General features: G+C 39.9%; 1 protein-coding gene across 3 annotated transcripts in view; it reads right to left on the bottom strand.

Moving 5' to 3' along the window:
• Positions 1–23,788, bottom strand: part of MPPED2 (metallophosphoesterase domain containing 2) — a 313,479-nt gene that overhangs the window by 199,755 nt on the left and 89,936 nt on the right. For all 3 annotated transcript variants that reach the window (XM_073604524.1, XM_073604523.1, XM_073604525.1), the window contains exon 3: positions 5,225–5,406. In XM_073604524.1, coding sequence (XP_073460625.1) covers positions 5,225–5,406 — 182 coding nt within the window. The remainder of the gene's footprint in view (positions 1–5,224; positions 5,407–23,788) is intronic.

Raw genomic sequence — 23,788 nt, 5'->3', positions numbered from 1 at the left:
TTTTTTTTTATTGTTTCAAGTTTTTTTTTTTTTTTACCAAAAAGTGATCTCTAGTATACTTGATTGCCAGTAAATGTCAATTTTTGAAATGTTGGTGGATATCTGATTTGACATAGATGTGTCATCTATTATGCACATGATTTTTAAAATGTAAGTCAAGCTGCATTTTTTTCCTGTATAAAAGCATCACAAAATAGCAAATTCTCTTTAAAATTCCATCTTCTAATATAGACCCTCTCTCATTCAACCAGAGATGAGAGGAACCATCTCATGCATGGGAATATTAAAGAGAACTTGTCACCTTGTATAAGGTAGAATGCTACCAAAAATTATATTATAGAATAGGCTTTAAAATGTGCTTGTAGTATTATGTATAATTATTATTTATAACTAGAAAAGCTACAATTTCTGGGGAAATTGTGTCAAGTGTTCTTGCCTCTACAACTGGAGTGGGCGGAGTAACTGGGTGGAGTGGCTTGAGTAACTGTTGTGTGGTTGGAGTAACTGTGAAAAGTGTTAAAAAGCTTAATATTTTAAAAAGTATAAATAGCAATAAAAAAGTTGAAGAAGTCCCATCATTAGCTGAAAGAGCTGAACATTTTTTTTCAAAAATGATTTTTTTTTTTCAAAAATGTTTTTTTTTTCAAAAAAAAACATTTTTTTTTAATGATTTTTTTTTCAAAAATGATTTAAAAAAAAAAAAATGTTTTTTTTCAATTTTTTTTTTTTTTAAATCATTATTTTTTTTTTTCATGGGGTGGTCATAATATTTTGGCTGATCATGTTGTGGTCATAATGTTTTGGCTGATAATGGGGTGGTCATAAATTGATATTTTTGCCCATTGAGATCTGATGTGTTTACAAAGTGTTCCTTTAATTTTTTTGAGTAATATATATATATATATATATATATATATATATATATATATATATATATATGTATACATATGCTCCAAACTCAGAATACAGCAGTTCATTTTGCACCTAGATAATCTCTACCTGCCCTTGGCCACCACATTGACAAAATGTAATCCCTTAAATAAAATGTGTTAAAATAACCATCAGCTTGGGTTGTGGGGGGGGTGTGGTGGAAACCGCACAGGTGCTCCAAGAAGCAGATGGGAAGTGAGAGGGCGATGAACACTACAGAGAAAACAATGTCACCCTTGCCATTTGGTTCCTTTTATTCCACCCACCTTCTTAGCGCGGCCATGTCTACTACAGAGTGACAGACCCTGCTTAAAAGTCAGTAATGAACAAAATCAGCCAAGCATTACACAAGACATCCACTGGCTCTAACCACAATAAGATCGAGTTTGCCTTGACCTGGAGTGACAGCATCACAAATGAGTTGGAAGCAGTGGAGACAGCAGAATTGAGTTGCTCACTCCCGACAAACATGAACATTTTATATTAAAAATGACTCAGCAGGCACTAACTGCTGGCAGAGTGCATCTAACATTCATCCTGGCATTTATAGGGCTACCATGCTTAGCAATCCATATAGTAGTACGTTTATCTTCTGAATGGTATGTATCTGTAATCAGGGCTTTTTTTCTCAAACAATAGGTGCTGGAACTCAACCACGACCCCCCCAAAACCCCTCCCCCCACTCGCACCCTCCAAATCACATCAAATAGTGGGTGCGGTCAGTCAAATTTCATGAACAGTAGGAGGGTCTTAAAGGTGCATTAAATATCAGGATAGCATTACATACAGAGTGCAGAGTTCATGGGGGTTACACACAGAGTGCAGAGCTGTCACTTATAAACACAGAAACCGGACTTCTGTGTTTACAAGTGATTGTGGTGAGCAGGCACCAAAGGGTCTGAGCCAGAGGTGGTGGAACTGAGTTCCACCAAGTTCCCCCTGAAAAAAAACTCCGTCTGTAACAATACAGATCAGTGTGTTTACCCATTCCCACACTGTCCAATCTACTGCAGTGTCACCTACACACATTGGACACAACAGAACAAAGTCCACCTTAATGAACATGTCAGTAGATGGCTGAACCTGGTTGCATTGCAAAATAAATAAATAAACAAATAAGATAATGGGCCAATTCACACTTGAATAAGAATATGAATAGTAATAATAAATGCACCCATATATTATTCATATTCATAAATGCCCATATTTTTGCTGAAAAAAAAAAACTTTTCATAAATTTCTTTTTGAAAATGAGCCTGCAAACCATTGCAACCAGGATCAGTGGGTCTGGAGTGCAATGTCAGGTTCCTGCAGGCCATCCTTCTGGCTCCCCATCCGTACCGTGTTACGGGATTTTAGTAGTAGAGTTGAAGGAATGTCAATGGACTAATGCCGTGTACACACGGGCGGACTTTTCAACCGCACTGGTCCGACGGACTTTTGACGGACTTCCAACGGACTTTTGAACGAACGGACTTGCCTACACACAATCACACCAAAGTCCGATGGATTCGTTCGTGATGACGTACGACCGGACTAAAATAAAGAAGTTGATAGCCAGTAGCCAATAGCTGCCCTAGCGTGGGTTTTCGTCCGTCGGACTAGCATACAGACGAGCGGATTTTTCGACCGGACTCGAGTCCGTCGGACAAATTTGAAACATGTTCCAAATCTAAAGTCCGCCAGATTTTTGACCGAAAAAGTCCGCTGCAGGTCCGATGAAGCCCACACACGGTTGGATTGTATGCGGGATTCGGTCCGTCGGATCAGTCCAGTCGAAAAGTCCGTCCGTGTGTACACGGCATTAGAGTGTGGTGATCACCGCATTTATTCCATTGATTCGTCTGCCACAGGCAGGACCTGTAGTTCATTCATCCACAAACCTCTGTGAATGAATGATGCGGCTGTGCTGGTGGAACCCTGCACAGCTGCACTGATTCCTAATCTGACAGCTGCTGCGGGGAAGAGGAACCCTCACATGCTGTCAAAGAAGGGGTGTTTTTTTTTGGGGGGGGGGTCCACTTTGCCCAATGGTCCTAAATTTGGGTGTAATATGTAGCATTGTCTTAAAGGTGGACTTAGCCTTTGAGGGCCAGCTTACAGTGCGGTGCAATTTTCAGCCCATTCGTTTCAAAGGGCCGAAATTGCACTGGATCGCACAAAAAGTTTTCTAGAACGTTTCACTTTTCAAAAATGTACCACACCAAATCACTTGGTACTGTGGTATCATGTGATCAATAGCAGGCAAACACAGTGCATTTGCGATCTGCTTTCGGGGTGTCATTAGGAATATATTGACACCTGCAGCAAACCCAGTGCATTTTGAACATGGCGCGGGAAAGGGGTGCGAAACTCAGGATTGCATTTCAGTTTGAATGAGTGGCATGGTGTGTTAAGGCAAATTATTTATTTTGAAAAAATGCACCTATACTTTATTTTCCAACGCGGTGCACAAAACATACAGAATGTTAACATTTGTGTGTAGAGGTGAGCTACAACAAAGGTGTGCTTTGACCTGCTGTTTATGTGTAGTGGTGGGGGTGGGGGCATTTAAAATAAGCCTGTGCAAAAACATACGTCATGTGGAACTTCCTCCATCCAGATCTACAGACTGCTCCACCCTGCCCTCTGCCTGCCTGGTGCTAAAAGGTACAGGGGCATGCCATTGGGGACATCTGACATAAGGGGCGCTCTGATGGGGACATCCGATGTAAGAGGGCATTCCGATGGGCACACTTGATATAAGGGGGCAGGCTGATGGGAACACCTGATGTAAGGGGGCACACTGATTGGAACACCTGATGTAAGGGGGCACACTGATTGGAACACCTGATGTAAGGGGGCGCTCTGATGGGGGCAAAGTAGATATTTGCCAGCACACCATGGATCGACACAAAGTAGCATCCAAACAGATAGTTTATTGCATGTTAACAACACAAGGAGAGTGCAACGTTTAGTAGTCACGTAGGACCCCTTCCTCAGGCATGCCTGACGAAGGGGTCCTGCATGATTCCGAAACGTTGCACTTTGCTTGTGTTGTGATCATGCAATAAACCTGACGAAGGGGTCCTGCAAGACTCCGAAACGTTGCACTCTCCTTGTGTTTTGATCATGCAATAAACTATCCATTTGGATGCTACTTTGTGTCGATACGTGGTGTGCTGGCAAATATCTACTTTGTGACTTGAACCAGTATCCAGCTTATTCAGGAACATGTGCGATGGGAATATGAAGTATTACTCTGATGGAGGCATCTGATGTAAGGGGGCACTCTGATGGGGACACCTGATGTAAGGGGGCACCTGATGTAAGGGGGCACTCTGATGGAGACACCTGATGTAAGGGGGCACTATGATGGGGACATCTGATGTAAGGGGGCACTTTGATGGGGACATCTGATGTAAGGGGGCACCATGATGGAGACATCTGATGTAAGGGGGCACTCTGATGGGGACACCTGATGTAAGGGGGGCACTCTGATGGGGACACCTGATGTAAGGGGGGCACTCTGATGGGGACACCTGATGTAAGGGGGGCACTCTGATGGGGACAACTGATGTAAGGGGGCACCATGATGGGGACATCTGATGTAAGGGGGCACTCTGAAAATTGACAATGTTATTGAAATGCTATGGAAATTGTACTTCTTTTTTTTTCTTTTTTTACATAAAATGACTATACACATACTAAGATCTGAGTCATAAAACAAACATGAGATTTGGACTCTGCTGGAAGAAAATTTTACAGAATAAACCCCCTAGATTTTAATTCAATACCCCCACTTTACACAAACCTAAGGCACTCTATTTTCAGCTTTGTGACTGCAATTTTCAGATCTCATTGGACTCAACGGAAAATAAATCATTTTTTAGAAACAAAGTATCCTTATTGCTGATGTGTGAGACTCATGTCAGTTTAAATCCACAATTAGAGCTGTGTAAAGGCAAGGAGAGACTACCCCATCCATCGGCCACCCACAACCAAAATATCAATTATATGTGAGCGTGTCCTTTTGATGCAGACCTCACTTACTATGCACAAACACATTTCAAGAATTGAATTAACTTTACAAGTATGTTAACCAGCAGACACGGTTATTTGTGTTTGTACAGCGTAAACACAAAGAATGTAAAATTGTCACTTCACGCTCTTAATTCACCTTTAATTGCAGATTCATCAGCATCTGAAGCAGAACACAGAGAAGAATCAAGTGCTTACATTCAATTAGAGGACAATGAGAGAGATGGCCAAAAAAGAGGTTAATCAGGGTCACTGGCAAGCAACATATCCTTACCTAACCAGTCATTAAACTTCTTAACCTCTGAAGGCAGGCCCAGCTCGGTGAAATCACCCGTATGCAGCAGAATGTCCCCATATGGCATCTGGATGCCATCTGTCCTGGAGTGTGTGTCAGATACGCAGACGAAACGCGTGTGGCCGGCTGGTTTGGGAGTGTCATAAGGGATGGGGTCTACCCTGCAGCAGAGATAATTAAACAAGTGTTACAAGTTGGAAACACAACAGATGCATAAGCCTGGAAAGGAGAAAGTCAAACATACATTGGAAAGCAAAACAGAGCATTTACATTTCAGTTCTGGAAAAATTGTATAGAAAAGTGACATGGCATGGGTGGAAAACTGAAAGCCCAATTATATATATATTTTTTTATTATTATATATTACTAATATAAAGATAGATATTACTACTACACACATGCAAATACACTATATTTTATATATGTAATAATATATCACACAAACACATTGTATATAAATACATTTCACTGAAAACAATACGCTATCCAATTACTCATATTGTAATCTATTTTCTTGCATTCAGCAAAGACACCATGATGTTGGCTAAACAGGTACTAGGTAGATGGGGTAAAGGATCTGTGCTTTGGTTTGGATCAGCCAGTAAGATCTGGAATATTTTCCAGTAATCAGCTCTATAATGGTGGCCCTACATGTTTCTATTTTTATTATCCAATCAATGGGCGATTAAAAAATAATTGAATAGTCATAACTTAAGCTGGCCATACATTATACAATTTTCTTGTTCAAATTCCTTTAGATTTACCTTCAACTATGTAGTGCAAGGGCCTGTCTGATTGCATACAAATTGAAAGTGTTTAGGTTTTGACATCATATTATATGGTTTTGGTAAATCTAAAGGAAAATTGTACAAAAAAATTGTATAATGTATGGTCAGACTTACCTTCCAAACGAATTGGATCATATCTGATCAAATTTAGCTGATCGACCAGGGTGGAAAATTATCTATTGTTTTGTAGCAATGAGATGTTTTGGTCATGTATTCGATTGTATTTCCATCAATCAGAATTTAAGATTACATGGTAGAAAGAGAGATGCAATTGATAGCTTATGATCTTACATTTCAACTATTGATTGAAATCCACTTCCCTATGTGTGAGATATAGATTGATTGGGTTGTCGACTATACATTGATTATTCATATCGCAAAAAATAGATGGGAAAAGGAATCAATCATTTATCGAAGTGTGTATGGCCCATCATAAGACGGACCGTAACTTAGATAAACTGTACAATTCCCTTTAGATCTACCATTAACTTTGTAGTGCAAGTCTCATATTAAACACACACACATATATATATATATAGTATATATTGTGTTGTTTAGGTTTGTCATTATATTACAATTTCCTTTATAAAGTATTCATACCCCTTGAAATTTTCCACATTTTGTCATGTTACAACCAAAAACGTAAATGTATCTTATTGGGATTTTATGTGATAGCTTAACACAAAGTTGCACATAATTGTGAAGTGGAAGAAGAATGATACATGGTTTTCAATTTTTTTTTACAAATAAATATGTGAAAAGTGTGGTGTGTATTTGTATTCAGCCCCCCCGAGTCAATACTTTGTAGAACCACCTTTCACTGCAATTACAGCTGCAAGTCTTTTTGGGGATGTCTCTACCAGCTTTGCACATCTAGAGAGAGAATTTTTTGGCCATTCTTCTTTGCAAAATAGCTCAAGCTCTGTCAGATTGGATGGAGCAATGTTCAAGTCTTGCCACAGATTCTTGACTGGATTTAGGTCTGGACTTTGACTGGACTATTCTAACACATGAATATGCTTTGATCTAAACCATTCCATTGTAGCTCTGGCTGTATGTTTTGGGTCGTTGTCCTGCTGGAAGGTGAACCTCCACCCCAGTCTCAAGTCTTTTGCAGTCTCTAACAGGTTTTCTTCTAAGATTGCCCTGTATTTGGCTCCATCCACCTTCCCATCAACTGTGACCAGCTTCGCTGTCCTTACTGAAGAAAAGCATTCCCACAACAGGATGCTGCCACCACCATGTTTCACAGTGGGGATGGTGTGTTCAGGGTGATGTGAAGTGTTAGTTTTCTGTCACACATAGCATTTGCTTTAAGGCCAAAAAGTTCAATTTCGGTCTCATTTGACCAGAGCACCTTCTTCCACGTGTTTGCTGAGTCCCCCACATGGCTTCTCGCAAACTGCAAATGGAACTTCTTATGGCTTTCTTTCAACAATGTCTTTCTTCTTGCCACGCTTCCATAAAAGCCAGATTTGTGGAGTGCACAACTAATAGTTGTCCTGTGGACAGATTCTCCCACCTGAGCTGTGGATCTCTGCAGCTCCTCCAGAATTACCATGGGCCTCTTGGCTGCTTCTCTGATTAATGCTCTCCTTGCCCGGCCTGTCAGTTTAGGTGGACAGTCATGTCTTGGTAGGTTTGCAGTTGTGCCATATGCTTTTCATTTTCGGATAATGGATTGAGCAGTGCTCCGTGAGATGTTCAAACCTTTTGATATTCTTTTTATAACCTAACCCTGCTGTAACCTTCTCCACAACTTTATCCCTGACCTGTTTGGTGTTTTCCTTGGCCTTCATGATGCTGTTTGTTCACCAAGGTTTTCTAACAAACCTCACAGGGCTTCACAGAACAGCTGTATTTATACTGAAATTAAATTACACACAGATGGACTCTATTTAGTAATTAAGTGAATTCTGAAATCAATTGGTTCCACTAGATTTTAGTTAGGGAGATCAGAGTAAAGGGGACTGAATACAAATGCACGCCACACTTTTCAGATATTTATTTGTAAGAAATTTTGAAAAACATTTATCATTTTCCTTCTACTTAACAATTATGTGCCACTTTGTGTTGGTCTATCACTATATAAAATCCCAATAAAATACATTTATGTTTTTGGTTGCAACAGGACAAAATGTGGAACATTTCAAGGGGTATGGATGCGTTTTCAAGGCACTGTACATAGTTTTGATGAACCTAAAAGATTGTACAGAGTTTGTTCAGTCAGCAAAGCATAGAATACAGCATATGGTCAGCATAAGGGCTGCAGTTTTGCTCCTGGAGAATGTTGATGAATACTAACAAGAGAAGTGCTACACTAGTCTTATAGTCCAGACATTATTAATTGGTCACAGACTTCTTGAAAGCAGACAGCACTTTGCAGGGGCATTTGAATTTTTCCTTTATCAGTGCTACAATATAACAAATAGGGCTTAAATGAGATGTTTGGGGTTTAAAAAAAACAAAAATAAAACACACATACTCATCTCAATGCTGTATCTGTCCCCTGCCGGCTCTAAGCTTGAGAACTGAGCAATCAGATAGCTGCTAAATCACTCAGTTCTCGGCCCGCTCTGAGCAGAGAGCAGTGACTGTCAGTCACTGCTCTCTGCTCTTGTCCTTCAGCGCTCATTGGTGCAACAAGCTGGACAGGGGGAAGGAAAAGCTGGTTTTGGCACTCAGTTTAGGATGGCAAGACTATACAAGACTATAGAGAGGACATGGTAAACAAAGTTTCCTAAACAGTTCCACTAGGTCACACCACATACATACACAATACAAACACACAAATAAATATACCTATACAGTATATTGTAAAAAGTTTTGGGACGCCTGCCTTTACACGCACATGAACTTTAATGGCATCCCAGTCTTAGACTGTAGGGTTCAATATTGAGTTGGCCCACCCTTTGCAGCTATAACAGCTTCAACTCTTCTGGGAAGGTTGTCCACAAGGTTTAGGAGTGTGTCTATGGGAATGTTTGACCATTCTTCCAGAAGCGCATTTGTGAGGTCAGGCACTGATGTGGATGGTCCAAATCATTTGGTGGAGGGGGGATTATAGTACGGGGTTGTTTTTCAGGGGTTGAGCTTGGTCCCTTAGTTCCAGTAAAGGGAACTCTTATGGGGCGTACACACGGTCGGGCTTTTCGGCTACAAAAGTCCGACAGACGCAGACGGGCCAAATCCGGCGGACAATCTGATCGTGTGTGGGCTTCCCCGGACCTTCAGCAGACTTTTCCAGTCGCAAATCTGACGGACTTTAGATTTGGAACATGCTTCAAACCTTTACGTCGTAACTCCGCCGGACCCAGAAATCCGCTCGTCTGTATGCTAGTCCGACGGACAAAAACCAACGCTAGAGCAGCTATTGGCTACTGGCTATCAACTTCCTTATTTTAGTCCGATGTACGTCATCACATACGAATCCGTCTGACTTTTGTGTGATCGTATGTAGGCAAGTCCGTTCGTTAGAAAGTCCACCGCAAGTCCGCCAAAAGTCCATCGAAAGTTTGTCGGACGGGCTGTCGGACTTTTGTAGCCGAAAAGTCAGACCGTGTCGACGCCCCATTAGGGCGTCAGCATACCAAGACATTTTGAACAATTTCATGCTGCCAACTTTGTGGGAACAGTTTGAGGATGGCCCCTTCCTGTTCCAACATGACTGCACACCAGTGCACAAAACAAGGTCCATAAAAACACGGATTAGCGAGTTTGGGGTGGAGGAACTTGATTGGCCTGCATAGAGTCCTGACTTCAACCTGATAGAACACTTTTGGGATGAATTAGAGCAAAGACTGCGAGCCAGGCCATCTTGTCCAACATCAGTGCCTGACCTCACAAATGCGCTTCTGGAAGAATGGACAAACATTCCCATAGACACACTCCTAAACCTTGTGGACAACCTTCCCAGAAGAGTTGAAGCTGTTATAGCTGCAAAGGGTGGGCCAACTCAATATTGAACCCTACAGACTAAGACTGGGATGCCATTAAAGTTCATGTGTGTGTAAAGACAGGCATCCCAATACTTTTGATAATATAGTGTGTATACATACTTATATATACACACACACACACGTCCCTATCACAAATCAATCCAATATATTTAAATATATATATATAGTTCCTAAAAAATAAAAAGATTTTATAGTCACAAACAGTTTGGTTCTCATTTACATAAACAATTGTTAGCATGGTTCATTTTCTAGTATTTATTATACACATAAAACAGTTGGGTCCCTTGCGCACAGGGATGAATAGCAGTTTTATTTTCATAGTCTAAAGTAGCACTATTTTAGTTGACTAAAAAAAGACTGAAACAATTCAGATAATTTAAAATAAGGCTAAACTAAAATGGCATTTTAGATTATGACTAAAACTAACTCTAAATTTGACATTAAAATGAACACTGCACTACTACCTAAGAATAAGTAAGGGGCATCTACTAAGCTGCTGAATGGGGAAAAAAATAAGAAAAAGGCTTTTCTTATTTTTTTTCTTAATATTTAATGTTGGTAATATATTCAGGTAATATGTGCAATGACATTACAAGCGATAGAGGTTACAGTTTTTTGGATTATTTTTTAAAGTTGCACTCCAAAAAGCAAAATTTTTGTTTGTTTATGAAACCTGGTTGTGTTTATAAAGAAGTTATATATCACAACAGCTAAATCTGTGCCTGTAGTGCATGTTCAACCATTAATACCATAAAAATTAACATGGTATTAGGTTTTTACTCCAGGAGTATTTAATGAGTTTGGAAATTCTAGAGAAATTCTTAAATAATGCATTGCAATTTAACTAAACCCATTTGATTTTAGTCGACTAAAATGTACTGGAGATTTTAGTCGACTAAAATCGCTGCATAAGTGTATCCAAACACCAATACCACCGTTCAACCCAGGACCATTAGTTCAGCTACAAACTCAGCAGCAAACTCAGAAAGAGAAAACCAACCATAGTGTAATATTGTCTAACCAGATACTTATTTAGAAAAAACAGTATTGCATTAACATTTAGAAAGTTAAAAATCGCGCATAAAAACAGCAGAGCCGGCCGGCTACAAACAAAACTCCCGTCCTCCTAACGAGACAGCGTGGTGACGTCAGCATGTATCCTTCTCCAGACACGTTTCGTCATAGGTGATGTTGTCAATGGGGAACGCATATCCACATTTAGGGCCTTGTGTGTTCAGGGACAAATGCTGGGACCTGCATTCCTTGAATTTGCCCCTGAATGCCCATGGCTGCAAATGTGGGTACCACATGTAGAAAATGTTATCCCTAAACAGATTTAATAATCAGGCAATTTTGAACAACATTTTTGATCAGTAAATAGTTTCTGTACTATAATTAGTATGTAGTGTGACGTGTCTCTTCCTACTATTCCTGAACAGATATTTTACAGAGAAACTACTCGCTGGGTATACCATACAGTCATTGAAAACCAGGAGCTGTTTGTCATCTAGACGTAACAGGAAACCGTTATATTTTGTTCTCACTTAACTCTGTGAAAAATTTGTCACTGGACCGTGCCGCATAATTTATCCCTGAAAATTGTTATAACACAATCCCCACAGGGGTATTAATGTACAATGACAAACCCAATTATGTGACAGATGTATTGCCTGTTAAACCTTATGTCTTACTCTCAATAAAAAAGTTTGAAAAGAAAACCAGGAGCTGACCATCAGCCTCCACCTACACCTAAAATATTCGTTTATGGGGGTATGGCTCTCTATCATATAATGTAGGATCAATAATTGAATGGTTGGTAAGGCACAATGTACAAGAGAACTTGATAGAACATACCATAAATGAAAACCAGCACAAATGTATGAAAAACAGATATTGTCCAAAACATTTTTGCTCTATATGTGGAAGGAAGCAGAGACTTGGATGTAGATATGGTATATTTGGACTTTGCTAAGTGCATGGTTGCTTACAAACAGCTAATGTGTAACTTTGGAGAGTTGTAGCCAATGATTCATGCTATGAAGTGGTCCCTCAAGGTTCAATTTCGGGGACCATTACCCTTTACCTTGTTTTTATAAAGCCAGGACATAAAAGTACAGAATCCTGGTCAGCAGATCACACCAAGTCATATAGTAGAACAGGGGTCATCCACATTATGTCAATTTACAAGCATTAAACAACCGGTGTGCCGGTGAAAACAGCGCACCATAGCCATAAGTTTATTTTCATTTTTTGCACTCATAGTTGTATTGCTAATTGGTGGATTACATTCAGCTCTTATTATACTAACGTGTGAACACACAAAGTTTGTCCATATTTACTGTTAGGCCTCATGCATACTGAGCATTTGCCCAGCTCTTCTAAACGCCTTTCTCCTGGCAGGAGACAAGTTTTTGCAAACGCATCAAGTGCCTGGGCATTCATTTGTTACATTATAATATAAATTTATTTGGGCCATTGAAGTGAATGAACGTTCAAGAGCTAAACGCGGTATTGAGCAAAGGCTGTGAATACTTATGTACATAGGATTTATATCGTTTTTTATTTTTAATAAATTTGCAAAGATTTCAAACAAACTTCTTTCACGTTGTCATTATGGGGTATTGTCTGTAGAATTTTGAGGAAAATAATTAATTTAATCCATTTTGGAATAAGGCTGTAACATAACAAAATGTGGAAAAAGTGAACTGCTGTGAATACTTTCCGGATGCACTGTAAATGCCTATGTGTGCAAGGACACATAGGTTAGCATGGAGGGACATCGAGGCCGGGTTCACATATGTGGGAATTGGATGCGGGTTTACTCACATCCAATTCACATGACATGGTGTGTGCCCGGCACACAAAGGAGCCAAATCACACAGGTCTGGGGTGGCTACGGTCCACATTCCAAAAGGGTCCTGTGCGTCTTTGGGTCCAGTTCAGGTGCAAATTCAGCAAAAATTCAGACCTGATACGCACCTGAACCGATTAACAGAGACACACCAGACTCCATGCTGGGAACCCCAGCCACATATATGTGAACCCGGCCTTAGAGGCAGAAAAAAAAGTCAAATACCCTTTAAAGTGGCATTGTTGAAGCCCAGTGTGGATGAGGCCTTAATGTGTACCTAACAGTAAATCTGGCCATACACAATTGTTCATTTGATTTTCTACTTGCTAGTGGGGTCAAATCAATGTTTTCAACTTCAGTGAAAAGAAAATTCAAAGGAGCAGAATGGAAGATTTTCCTTGAATGAAATTTTTTTTTTTTTACAGAGTATGTCATTCTCTTTGAAGTCCACGGATTTTTAAATTGACTGCTTAAAGCAAAAATTTGATGTACTTTCGAACAACATTTGTCAAGTCATCAAATGTACTGTATATGAATATCCATACGAAAGTTTTTTTTAACACCTACTAGTGTATGGTCAGCTTCACATATACTGTACATATTTTAAAAAAGACTCAGAAGTGATATACCGTATATACTCGAGTATAAGCCGAGCCAAATATAAACCGAGGCACTTAATTTTACCACAAAAAACTGGGAAAACTTATTGACTCGAGTATAAGCCTAGGGTGAGAAATGCGCAGCTACTGTAAGTAGAAAAGAGGGTCAACAATGCCCAATTGCAGCCTCACGGTGTCCATTTGCAGCCATAGGTTCCCCAAACTCCAAACTCGGTAGTTAAGGGTTCCTAGATGCCCCCTAGCTGCAACCAAAATTTGGGGTCTCTGGACCCAAAGGGTCCTGAAATGACATTGCTGCAGATGGACACAGTTGACCGACTTTGGGGCCCAATATCTCAGGACAACTTGGTGCTAGGAACCCCAAATTTGGTGTGTAACCCCAGTGGAACTAGCACTATAACATATCCAAAGGCGAGATACAGGGCCCCAAAGTTGGTTTGGAAAATGTCAAGCAATTTTGCGCAGAGAATGACATTTTCTGAACCGACTTTGGGGCCCCGTATCTCGGGGCCACTTGGTGCTAGGGGGCCAAAGTTGGTTTGGAAAATGTCATTCTCTGCTGCAGGAAAGTGCTTGACTCGAGTATAAGCCGAGGGGGGCATTTTCAGCACAAAAAAAATGTGCTGAAAAACTCGGGTTAAACTCGAGTATTTACGGTAATTAAGCAAGGCAATAGCATGACTTCCTGATAAATATGCACTTCAATTTTGTATATAAGTTAACAGAGGATGTCTTCGATGTAGAAAATGGAAAATAAGTTACTAAAGAGCATACAGGATCTTGGCTATAAGGAAAAGGGGGATGTAATCACTTTGTACTGAGATATCAATGTTCTATAGAGAAAATTCAATGGCAAGCTGTTCACAATAATGGCCACCTCCACCGCATGCAGTGGTTCCTCCTGCAGGTTTGTGCATGACTACAATACATACAAGGAACCACTGTGTGTAACAGAGAAAATAGCTTTTCAACCTGCCTGGCAGATAAAATACTTGTGCCAACTGAGGAGCAGCATAGCTCCTAACTGTCCCTGATTTGGAGGGACTGTCCCTGATTTGGAGCAATGTCCTTCTGTCCCTCATTCCTCCTCATTTGTCCCTCATTTTGGTCTGATCTATATAGTTGTATATAAAATGCACTTTTTATCTTTCAAATAGTGCTTCCCAGTGCTAAACCTTTCATCTAATATCTAAATTGCTGCATTTGTACATTTTAAAAGCCAATATAAAGAAAGAGCAGTGGTAAAAAAAAGCTCTTGTGGATTTCATTAACTATTTTTTGGGGTTAATTCTCTTTTAAGGGGGTGTGTCCTATTCCTACATATGGTTGCTAGTAGGTGTCCCTCATTCCCATCTTAAAATATTGGGAGGTATGGAGCAGCATTATGGCAGTGTTGAAAGATATGGGTCACCAGAAATGCAAATATAGAGACTCTTCTTCTACAGGTATTCTTTTTTACCATTTTGATAGCGTGACTTTAAAAGGTTTGTGGAACAGCTTTCCACAAGACATAGTTCTACCCAAATCAGAGATATACAGTAAATATCCTATGATTCTAGACGGTATAAAACTATGTTACTATTAAAGTAAGCTGAAACCCAACTGACTGAGGTAGTACATGTTCAGGTAACAAAGATATTCCGAAAGGTTAAAAAAAAAAAAAACTCTTTACCAAGAATGGTCACCTCCACGATTTTGACCCCCCCAAAGTGTAAAAACAATTGATTTTTCTCCAAAAATGAATCATGCTCATGAATAACCTGATCTTCCCCCTGCATCATATTGGGTATTAATGCAGGAGTTGGAGAAGTTTTTTTAACACAAGATGTGTTAAGCAGATGAGCAAGCGGGGCCACCCAACAATCTCTACCTCCCATTTTTTGCCTATTACATCTGCCACACTGACAGCAATGGGTCATTCCCAGGTATCTAATGCAGACTGCCCTTTGAGCACTTAGTACACCTGCTTTGATATATGTATGAACAGGTATGAAGCTGATTGGAGTCAAATTGCCTACAAAAGACATTACTCCTATGTGCTACAAGAGCACATTGAAGACTGACATGTGGGAAGCACATGATTTCTGGTCTGCCTGGTTTATGTAGATAGTCTGCCAAGCCATTCTGATGTCTCAGAGAGGCTGAGACGGGGGTAGCTCTGTCCTAAAGAGGAATAGACAGAGCCGTGCTACATAATAACCAGGGGACTGAAATAAGCCCGTGTTCATTATTATCAAACAACCCCTGCATGGGCAGAACACTGTGTTAAACTGGCCATAGATGGGTAGAATTTCAAACAAAAATTCTTAGGAAAATAATGTTATAAGAAAGTAAATTTGATTTTCTAATTATTAGTGGGGTCAAATTGACGGTCGTTTCAACCACAGTGACAAGAAAATTCGAAGGAGCAGGATGGAAATTTTTTCTCGAACAAACACATTTCCAACAGTGTATGTGGCTTTTGATCAGAAAAGTCCATTACTTCCAAAATCAAAAGCAAACAAAACCTTTCAATTGACATTCGAATGTTCTGAGAATTTTCCTACTCATTTTCCTAAGACTTTTCCTAAGTTTTTTCATTCTAAATTCTATCCATCTATGATGTTTGAATGAATAAAAGTGGGCAAAAAGCCCCAAAAGGCATTCTTTTGAGTTGACTGAGTCCCTGGAAAACTCTCCATTGATGTATATCACAATTAATACACACACACACAGTTGTTAATTCCCAGTCTGGCAAGGACATACAATATGAGAATTTAGGCCATTTGGCAGACTACACTGCATCCCTATAATACTTTGTATTAATTACTGGAACAACTTGTTAATATTAAAGCATCACTAAAGGCTATTTTTATTAAAATAATAAACATGTTATACTTATATGCTCTTTGCAATGGCACAGACCATCCCCGAACCTCCTCTTCTGGGGTCCCCCACCAGCGTTGTCCGCTCCTTCTCTTCTGTGTCTGCCCGGATAGCAAGCGCTTGGAATGGGGGCAGATGTGTTGGCTCACTCCCAAGCCAGCATGTGTGTCTATAGACACACATAGTGCGGCTCGGTCCCACCCCTCCTCACTGGATTTGATTGACAGCAGCAGGAGCCAATCAAATCCAGTGAGGGCATAGGGCTTACATCTAAGCCAGTGAGGAGAAAGAGAGCTGTGATGCTGCTCTTGGGCACAGTGCTGAATGAAAATCGGGCTCATGTAAAAATTTAGGGTGGCTGGGGGGGGGGGGGGGGGGCACTAATCTTGGTGTTTTTTTAACATTAATGCAGACACTGCACTAAAGCAAAAGTAAAGGCAAAACTATTTGTTTTCATGTTGGATAGAGGAAGGGAGGTTATAACCCCTGTAAGGTTTTTTTTTATGCCATCTGTTTCCCATTTGGGAGATTTTCTTTCACTTCCCATCCCATAGCCAAAACAGGAAGTGAGAGAAAATCCCTCTAAAGCGAGGGAATCCCTGGCTGTCACTAGAACTAGTGTCCGCATTGGAAGATACCCCTACTATTCTTATTTTGGGTACAACCAAAAATGTGGGATTTTCTTTTACTTTCACTTTTAGTGATAATGGTATACAGGACTAATAGGGAAGATGAATCTTCCTAATGGGTGCACAGACAGCAGTACAAACCTGACAGGTATTCCCTCTCCACTCTACCCAAAGATAAAAGCTAGTTATATTTTAAGGTAGAAAATATTTAGCCTTTGCAACTACTTTAAGTATTTTACATTTTTACCTACAGGCTCCAGTCAAATTCAGAGAATTAGACCCTCAGGGCCAGTCCAACACTTGGTAGCTTGGACATAAATACACTTTAATCCAAACCATTCCTCCTCACTGCCACTTCAAACCCGGGTATTATATGAGCCGTCTTCACACACAGAGCAAGTGCTAGGAAAAAAACTACCGCACAATGGAAGGGATCAATGGTGCACATTTATTGGGAAGGATATCCACAAGCTTGACATTGACAGCCCTCACCTAGGACCACCCTTCTAAAGCATTTTACCCATAGGGCTTAGTTGTAGAGACTGATTGGTGGCTCTTTTGAAGAAGCACTTCAAACTCATGCTGACACATTAAAACAATAAACCATGTTAAAAAAATAGCCAATGAAATTGTGCTTAGGATGAAAACATTTAAGTGAAACCACCTATCAAAATAGGCAGATTAAGTTATGTTCTAGCTTTTCGGTGTAGATTAAATTTGTCCCACTTTTTCAACCTTCCAAGTGTCCTATTTTGTAACTAAAGCTGGCCCTAAACTTATTTCATTCAGTCTGCAGGTAATGCCAGCTGTCAGAATATCCAAACAATGCCCGCAAGTGCTGTTCGGCTGTTGACAGATTTCTGCCCTGGCTTCTTCGATTTTTTTATCGAAAGATGTTGGGCGGAGTGGCACCGGTAGGGCCACCCACTGATCAAAATTTGGACGGTTCATTAGGACTAATATGACATTTTCAGCTTTTTACAGGTTTAGTCTACGCATCACACTAAAGTACCAATAGAAAGGCTTGAGGGATGGGCGGTGGTGGGGCAAGGTTTGACCTTTAATGAAAAAGTTGAGATTTCCATACAAATTAAGCTCTTTCTCTTTGGATCTACTGATCATTCTGACATGTGGTTTCACTGAAAGTACTCTTCTTATGCATTTTTAAAATAATGTATTCAGTTTGAATTACTGATACTTTAAAAGAAGACTCTCAATGGACTTTCCTATTACTGACTGCAAGTGAACAGAAAATTGTTTCTGTGTTTAGTTTTTTATGGTCAAACTATCAGGACATTAATATATTGCTTCTCTGCATTTTATTGTAGGGTGAATTTTTAGTTAGTAGGCTTCTGGTAGAATTAGTTTTAAATTTCTCTTTCAAATCTCATTGCAGATGTTTGGTAGTAACCGTGAAATCTGATCACAGCTTCTGAGTACTGGAGCTTTTGGCTTTCCTAAGCACTGAGGGATCGTAGTCTGTGTCTGGCGCGGGAACAGACGCCATCAGAATGTGCATAAAAAAATTTATGTGTATGTATGTGTACAGCATACATTATACACACACACACACACAAGGGCACTTGCGAACACCTATTATTAGATACACATAATTAAAAAAACACACACAATGCATATACACCAACACTAAGTATAATTTATTTTATATATATCTATATAGATCTATATAGATAGATAGATCTATATATCTATATATATATAGATATATAGATCTATCTATCTATATATCTATATATAGATATATATACTGTATTTATTGGCGTATAACACTCACTTTTTCACCATGAAAATCGGGTGCACATAGCGTGTGCGTGTTATACGCCAATACTTCAATTTTAGCTGCCTCGGAGAGGACAGGGAGGGGGTGGGACGAGCGCCATCAGATTACATACAGTCAGAATCTTCTGTTTACTTGGTGGCCTCTGTAATAAGAAGTCCCGTCTCCTGGGCCGCCATTGGACTACTGTTCTGTCTATCATAAGAGATTCTCACTGTATGTAATCTGTCGGCGCTCGTCCCGCCCCCTCCCTGTACCCTCTAGGCTGCAGATGGGCATCGATCAGTCTGCACTGATGGCAATGGTGAGGCTGATGCATTGAAGGTAATGGTGAGGCTGATGCATTGATGGCAATGGTGAGGCTGCTACATTGATGGCAATGGTGAGGCTGCTACATTGATGGCAATGGTGAGCCTACTGCATTGATGGCACTTGTGAGGCTGCAGATGGGCATTGATCAGGCTGCATTGATGGCAATGGTGAGGCTGCAGATGGGCACTGACCCTAATTTTGCTTCAAAGTTCCTTATTTAAAATTTAAGTTTTTTTCCTGAAACTTCCCTCTTAAAATGAATGTGCGTGTTATACGCCTGTGCGTGTTATACGCCGATAAATACGGGTATATATATATAGATATAGTATTTATTACGCATAGTGTTGGTGTGTGTGTCACTTTTTTTACTTTTTAATTGTTGATCTGATTTTTGGGTATTTTGTCAGAAGTCATGAAATTATATTCTGTTTCCAGAATAGACATTTGTTATAATACTCTAAAGCATTTATGTATGCTCATGAAAGCAAAAAGAAAAAAAAATCAAATCAGAAGTCACCCATGTACTGTGGAGATATGGTGGTGGACTTAGCAACTTTTATTTATTTATTTTTTTTAACAATCATGTGATCCAGGAACCTTTCCCCTGTCAAAGCATAATACTAAAATTTGTATGTTAAAACTCAAAGTTGCCTGAACCTAATATATATCTTAGGTCTCAAGTGACCCTCCTCTGAACTCAAATATTCCAGTGACTGTCCTTTTTTCTTCCAAATTATGCACACAAATCTAACTGACGGAGCCAAAAGAGGACAAACTCGTCAAATGGGTCCCAGATGTGTCTGGACGTCTACTAAACACAATATTAAGTCACAACTTTCTCCTGGTATATTCATATATCTTGTAAGTATTAATGGCTGCTCAGGCTATTATTTTATATTACTTTTTGTCATACAGTCTGCAGTAGTGCACATAATTGTCTACGAACCTACAATTGTGGCTTTATTCTTCTAATGATTATACAGTGTTTCTATCTTTATTGGCTGGAAATATAGGGAATGTGTTTCAAGTTTGTAACTCAAGTTATATGTTTATAAATTTATGGCATACGGCTTTAACCAGGCTTTCTTAGCCAGGGTTCCAAAGGTTTTCTAGGGGTTCATTGAGTAGTGTTATATTGATCTCTCGCCTGCATTGACCATCAATTTAAGTGGGCAATTTTCCACTAGCATCCAGTGTTAGAGGTCATATTTATACACTGACCACCAATGGTGCACTTTTTTGCTGACTGCCAATAATAAGGAGGTACTTCGCTTCAACCACTAATGTAAGAGGATCCTTCACTTTTTACAATCTGTGTTTCTTTCCTGACCATCGTTATTTGTTTCAGTTCATGATTATTATTGAAAAGAATTATGTCATATAGAACAGGCAGGTGTCGCAAAATGATCTACTCAAGGTTCACCAATTTCTATTTTTCTAGTTATTCCTGTATCTAGAAGTTACTTATCACACTAATGTAAACTAGTGTGAACTGTAGATATCATCATTTTCAAAAGGGTTTCATGACAGCTAAAAATTCTTTCAAAAGGTTCACCTAGGGTAAAAAGGTTGAAAAAAGCTAGCCTAATTCCTGGTACACACTAATAGTTCTTTTTTCATCCGGCAGACCTGGCCAAACGGACTGGCTGACATACACATGGGTCATCCGACAGAAGCAGCCCAAATGGACCGGCTGACATACACATGGGTCATCCAACAGAAGCAGTCCAAACGGGCCGGCTGACATACACATGGGCCGAATGTCGGGGGCGTTCAATATAAACCGACATTCGACCAGTCTTCTAACATTCAGCCCCTGTAGATGTGGCTTAAGCCTTTGACATCTATAGGCAGGTGTTATCTCTATAAGTAAATATGTATAAACATAGGAAAAGCAAACAGTAGGGTGCAAACGCCTAGTGCATTACCAAAAGATTTAATAAAGACAGACACAGGAGCCAAATCAATACTCACAAGAGAGAAAGAAAGCAAGCACTGCATCGTGCCACGACCTGATCCTGTGTTGGTGAGGTGTTACTGGCCCTGTCTGTTGCTGAGATACTGCCCCTTGTTTTTGGAGGTGGATCATTAGTGTGCTGATATACAAGGATGTGAGTTTGTGTTTGGCATAGCTCTGACGAAGGGGTTGAATTCCCCGAAACATATCAATTTGCCGATCAAGTATTGGACCAGGTGACACTTCACCAGCGTTGGATCTGGTTGTCGTGCGATACAATGCTTGCTTTCTTTCTACTCTTGTGAGTATGGATTTGGCTCGTGTCTATCTGTGTTAATAAACACTTTTCGCTAATGCACTCTTCCTGATTGCTTTTCCTACAGTTATCTGGCTGCATCGACAAAGGGTTCCAGTTGAAGATTTACTATTGCCCCCCAGTGTCCACATATAATTGAGACTAAAGCCTCGTACACACAATCGTATTTTCCGCAGACAAAACCTCGGACTTTTGTCCGAAGGGCGTTTGCCAGGAACTTGTCTTGCATACAAACAGCAAGCAATTGTCGGCCAACAAACACGAATGTAGTGACGTACTACGTGGTTTTTCAGCTTTTTAGCACCACTCTTTGGGCTCCTTCTGCTAATTTCGTGTTAGTAGAAGTTTGGTGAGTGTTGATTCGTGCTTTTCATTTAACGTTTTTCATTTTGCGCTTTTCATTTCGCGCTTTTCAGTTCGTTTCTGAAAGGCCGTTCCTCAACCAGCCATGTTGCGGAATCTGAGGAGATAACGTGTTTTTTATTATTAGCCTTGGAGTTATTGCTTTGACCCAAGTCCAGCCCAGGAACAGGAGGAGGAGGATTTCTTGGACCAAAGATTGGTTGCTTTATTAATCGTGACCAATTATGTCATATGCCTTTGCTGCGGGAGCTTCAGGAGAGTAATCCGGATGATTTTCGGAAATATCTCCGGATGACGGACCCCTGCTTTCACCAGCTCTTGGCATTGTTGACCCCCTATATTAAGAAGCAGGACACATGCGTGAGGCTTTACTTTTTTGGTTGAATAATGATTTGATTTGGTATATTTTCTATATTTTTGGATGCATAGAATGCACTTTTTGGTTAAGTTCTATTGGCAGATAGCATGTCTAATTGTATTTGTTTTATTTTTTAATGCACAATAAAAAAAATTGTGTAGAATAATACTTGGCTATGTGTTTTACTTCAAATGACAGTTTGGGAGTAGGCAGTTACAATTTAAAAAATACAATGTAAAATCGACAAGGGACACCAACATAGCTGTATCTTTGATCTTAAAAACTACAGGATAATGGTGTTGTGGTAACTTGCACCAAAAAAAAATAACAAGCATAATAATATTATTCTTGATATCACTAGAAAAAAAAAACCCTTTGAAAATTTGTTTGCAATAACTCCATCAGTATCACCAGCAAAGCAGCTTCATTATTATCCCATGAAAGAAGAAGAGAATTGTGCGCTGCATTTGGAGATTTCATAATTTGCCACGTCACGAATGTTAATTCTCCATTACGAACGCTAGTTTACAAGACCGACCGCTTCCAGCTCGTCCTTGCTTCTGAGCATGCGTGTTTGTACTTTGGACTTTTGTCCGTCGGACTTGTGTACACACGCTCGGAAAATCTGACAACAGACATTAGTCCGCGAAAAATTTTAAAGCCTACCATCCAACATTTGTCCCCGGAAAATCCGACAACAATTGTCAGATGGAGCGTACAAATGGTCGGATTTTCCGCCAACAGCCTGTCACACATTTCCCATCGGAAAATCCGATCGTGTGTACGACGCTTTAGAGATGTCTTCTGAACACTGTGGTGTTTGTGTTTATAGGTATAAATATCTTCAAAGGTGATTTACCCGGATTTGATAGATAAATGCAACAAGTGCCATTTTAGGCAGCATTAAAATAACAGTCATGACTGGAGCCATTGTTATAAAGCTCAGCGAGGCCCTTAAGAGGTTCTTTGACTAAGAACTAATAGCTGTTTATGAGCAGAAAATGTATTCAGAGAACAGACTAGTTTTCAGCAATTCAAGGACAAGTTTTTTTTAATCTTTTTTACATTACTAGAAAATTACTTTGAGCAGAAATTACGTCAAACCCCAACTAAATTGTAACTCATCTTGGATAGAGCAGGGAAGGGTTGGAGCTTCTCTAGGGTTCTGGTTGCTGTCCCTATCGGAGAGATTTCCCCTCACTTCTTATATATCTCCAATGCGAAAACAGACAAAAACAAGTTAAGCCCTACGTGGATGGAAATTCTGCCAATTCAGCAGGGACCATCCGAATTTCGAGCCATGTATGGGCTAGCTGGTTGCACACAAGTCCTTCTATCAGTTGACTTGTGTACAATCAGCCTGTCCAGTTTTCCAGAATGATCAGTGCCGCTGGCTATAGCAACACTAATCATTGTATTCTGCCGGAAGTGAAGGCTCCTCGCTGGCAGAATACAAAAATTCAGTGGGAGTGATTCCCCTCACTCATGATCCCCCATTAACCCACTGGATAAATAAAAACAAAAAAAATACATGAATCATGTATGGCCTACTTAGGAAAGGTTTTTATTGTTGTCCATGCCTTCCTGTCCTGGTAAAAATCATATCGCTCATTTCTTGTACAGACAGCAGAATGTAATGGGAAATTTCCTATATGGGATCACAGACAAGAAACCTCACAAAAAATGTAGCTCTTCCTGATTCTAACCAAAGCTAGAATTAAAAAAAA

This window comes from Aquarana catesbeiana, linkage group LG11 (assembly GCF_042186555.1).
Source record: "Aquarana catesbeiana isolate 2022-GZ linkage group LG11, ASM4218655v1, whole genome shotgun sequence".
NCBI classification, from domain to species: Eukaryota; Metazoa; Chordata; class Amphibia; order Anura; family Ranidae; genus Aquarana; species Aquarana catesbeiana.
The sequence above is the reverse complement of the archived record's forward strand: the minus strand, read 5'-3'. Positions and strand labels throughout refer to the sequence as shown.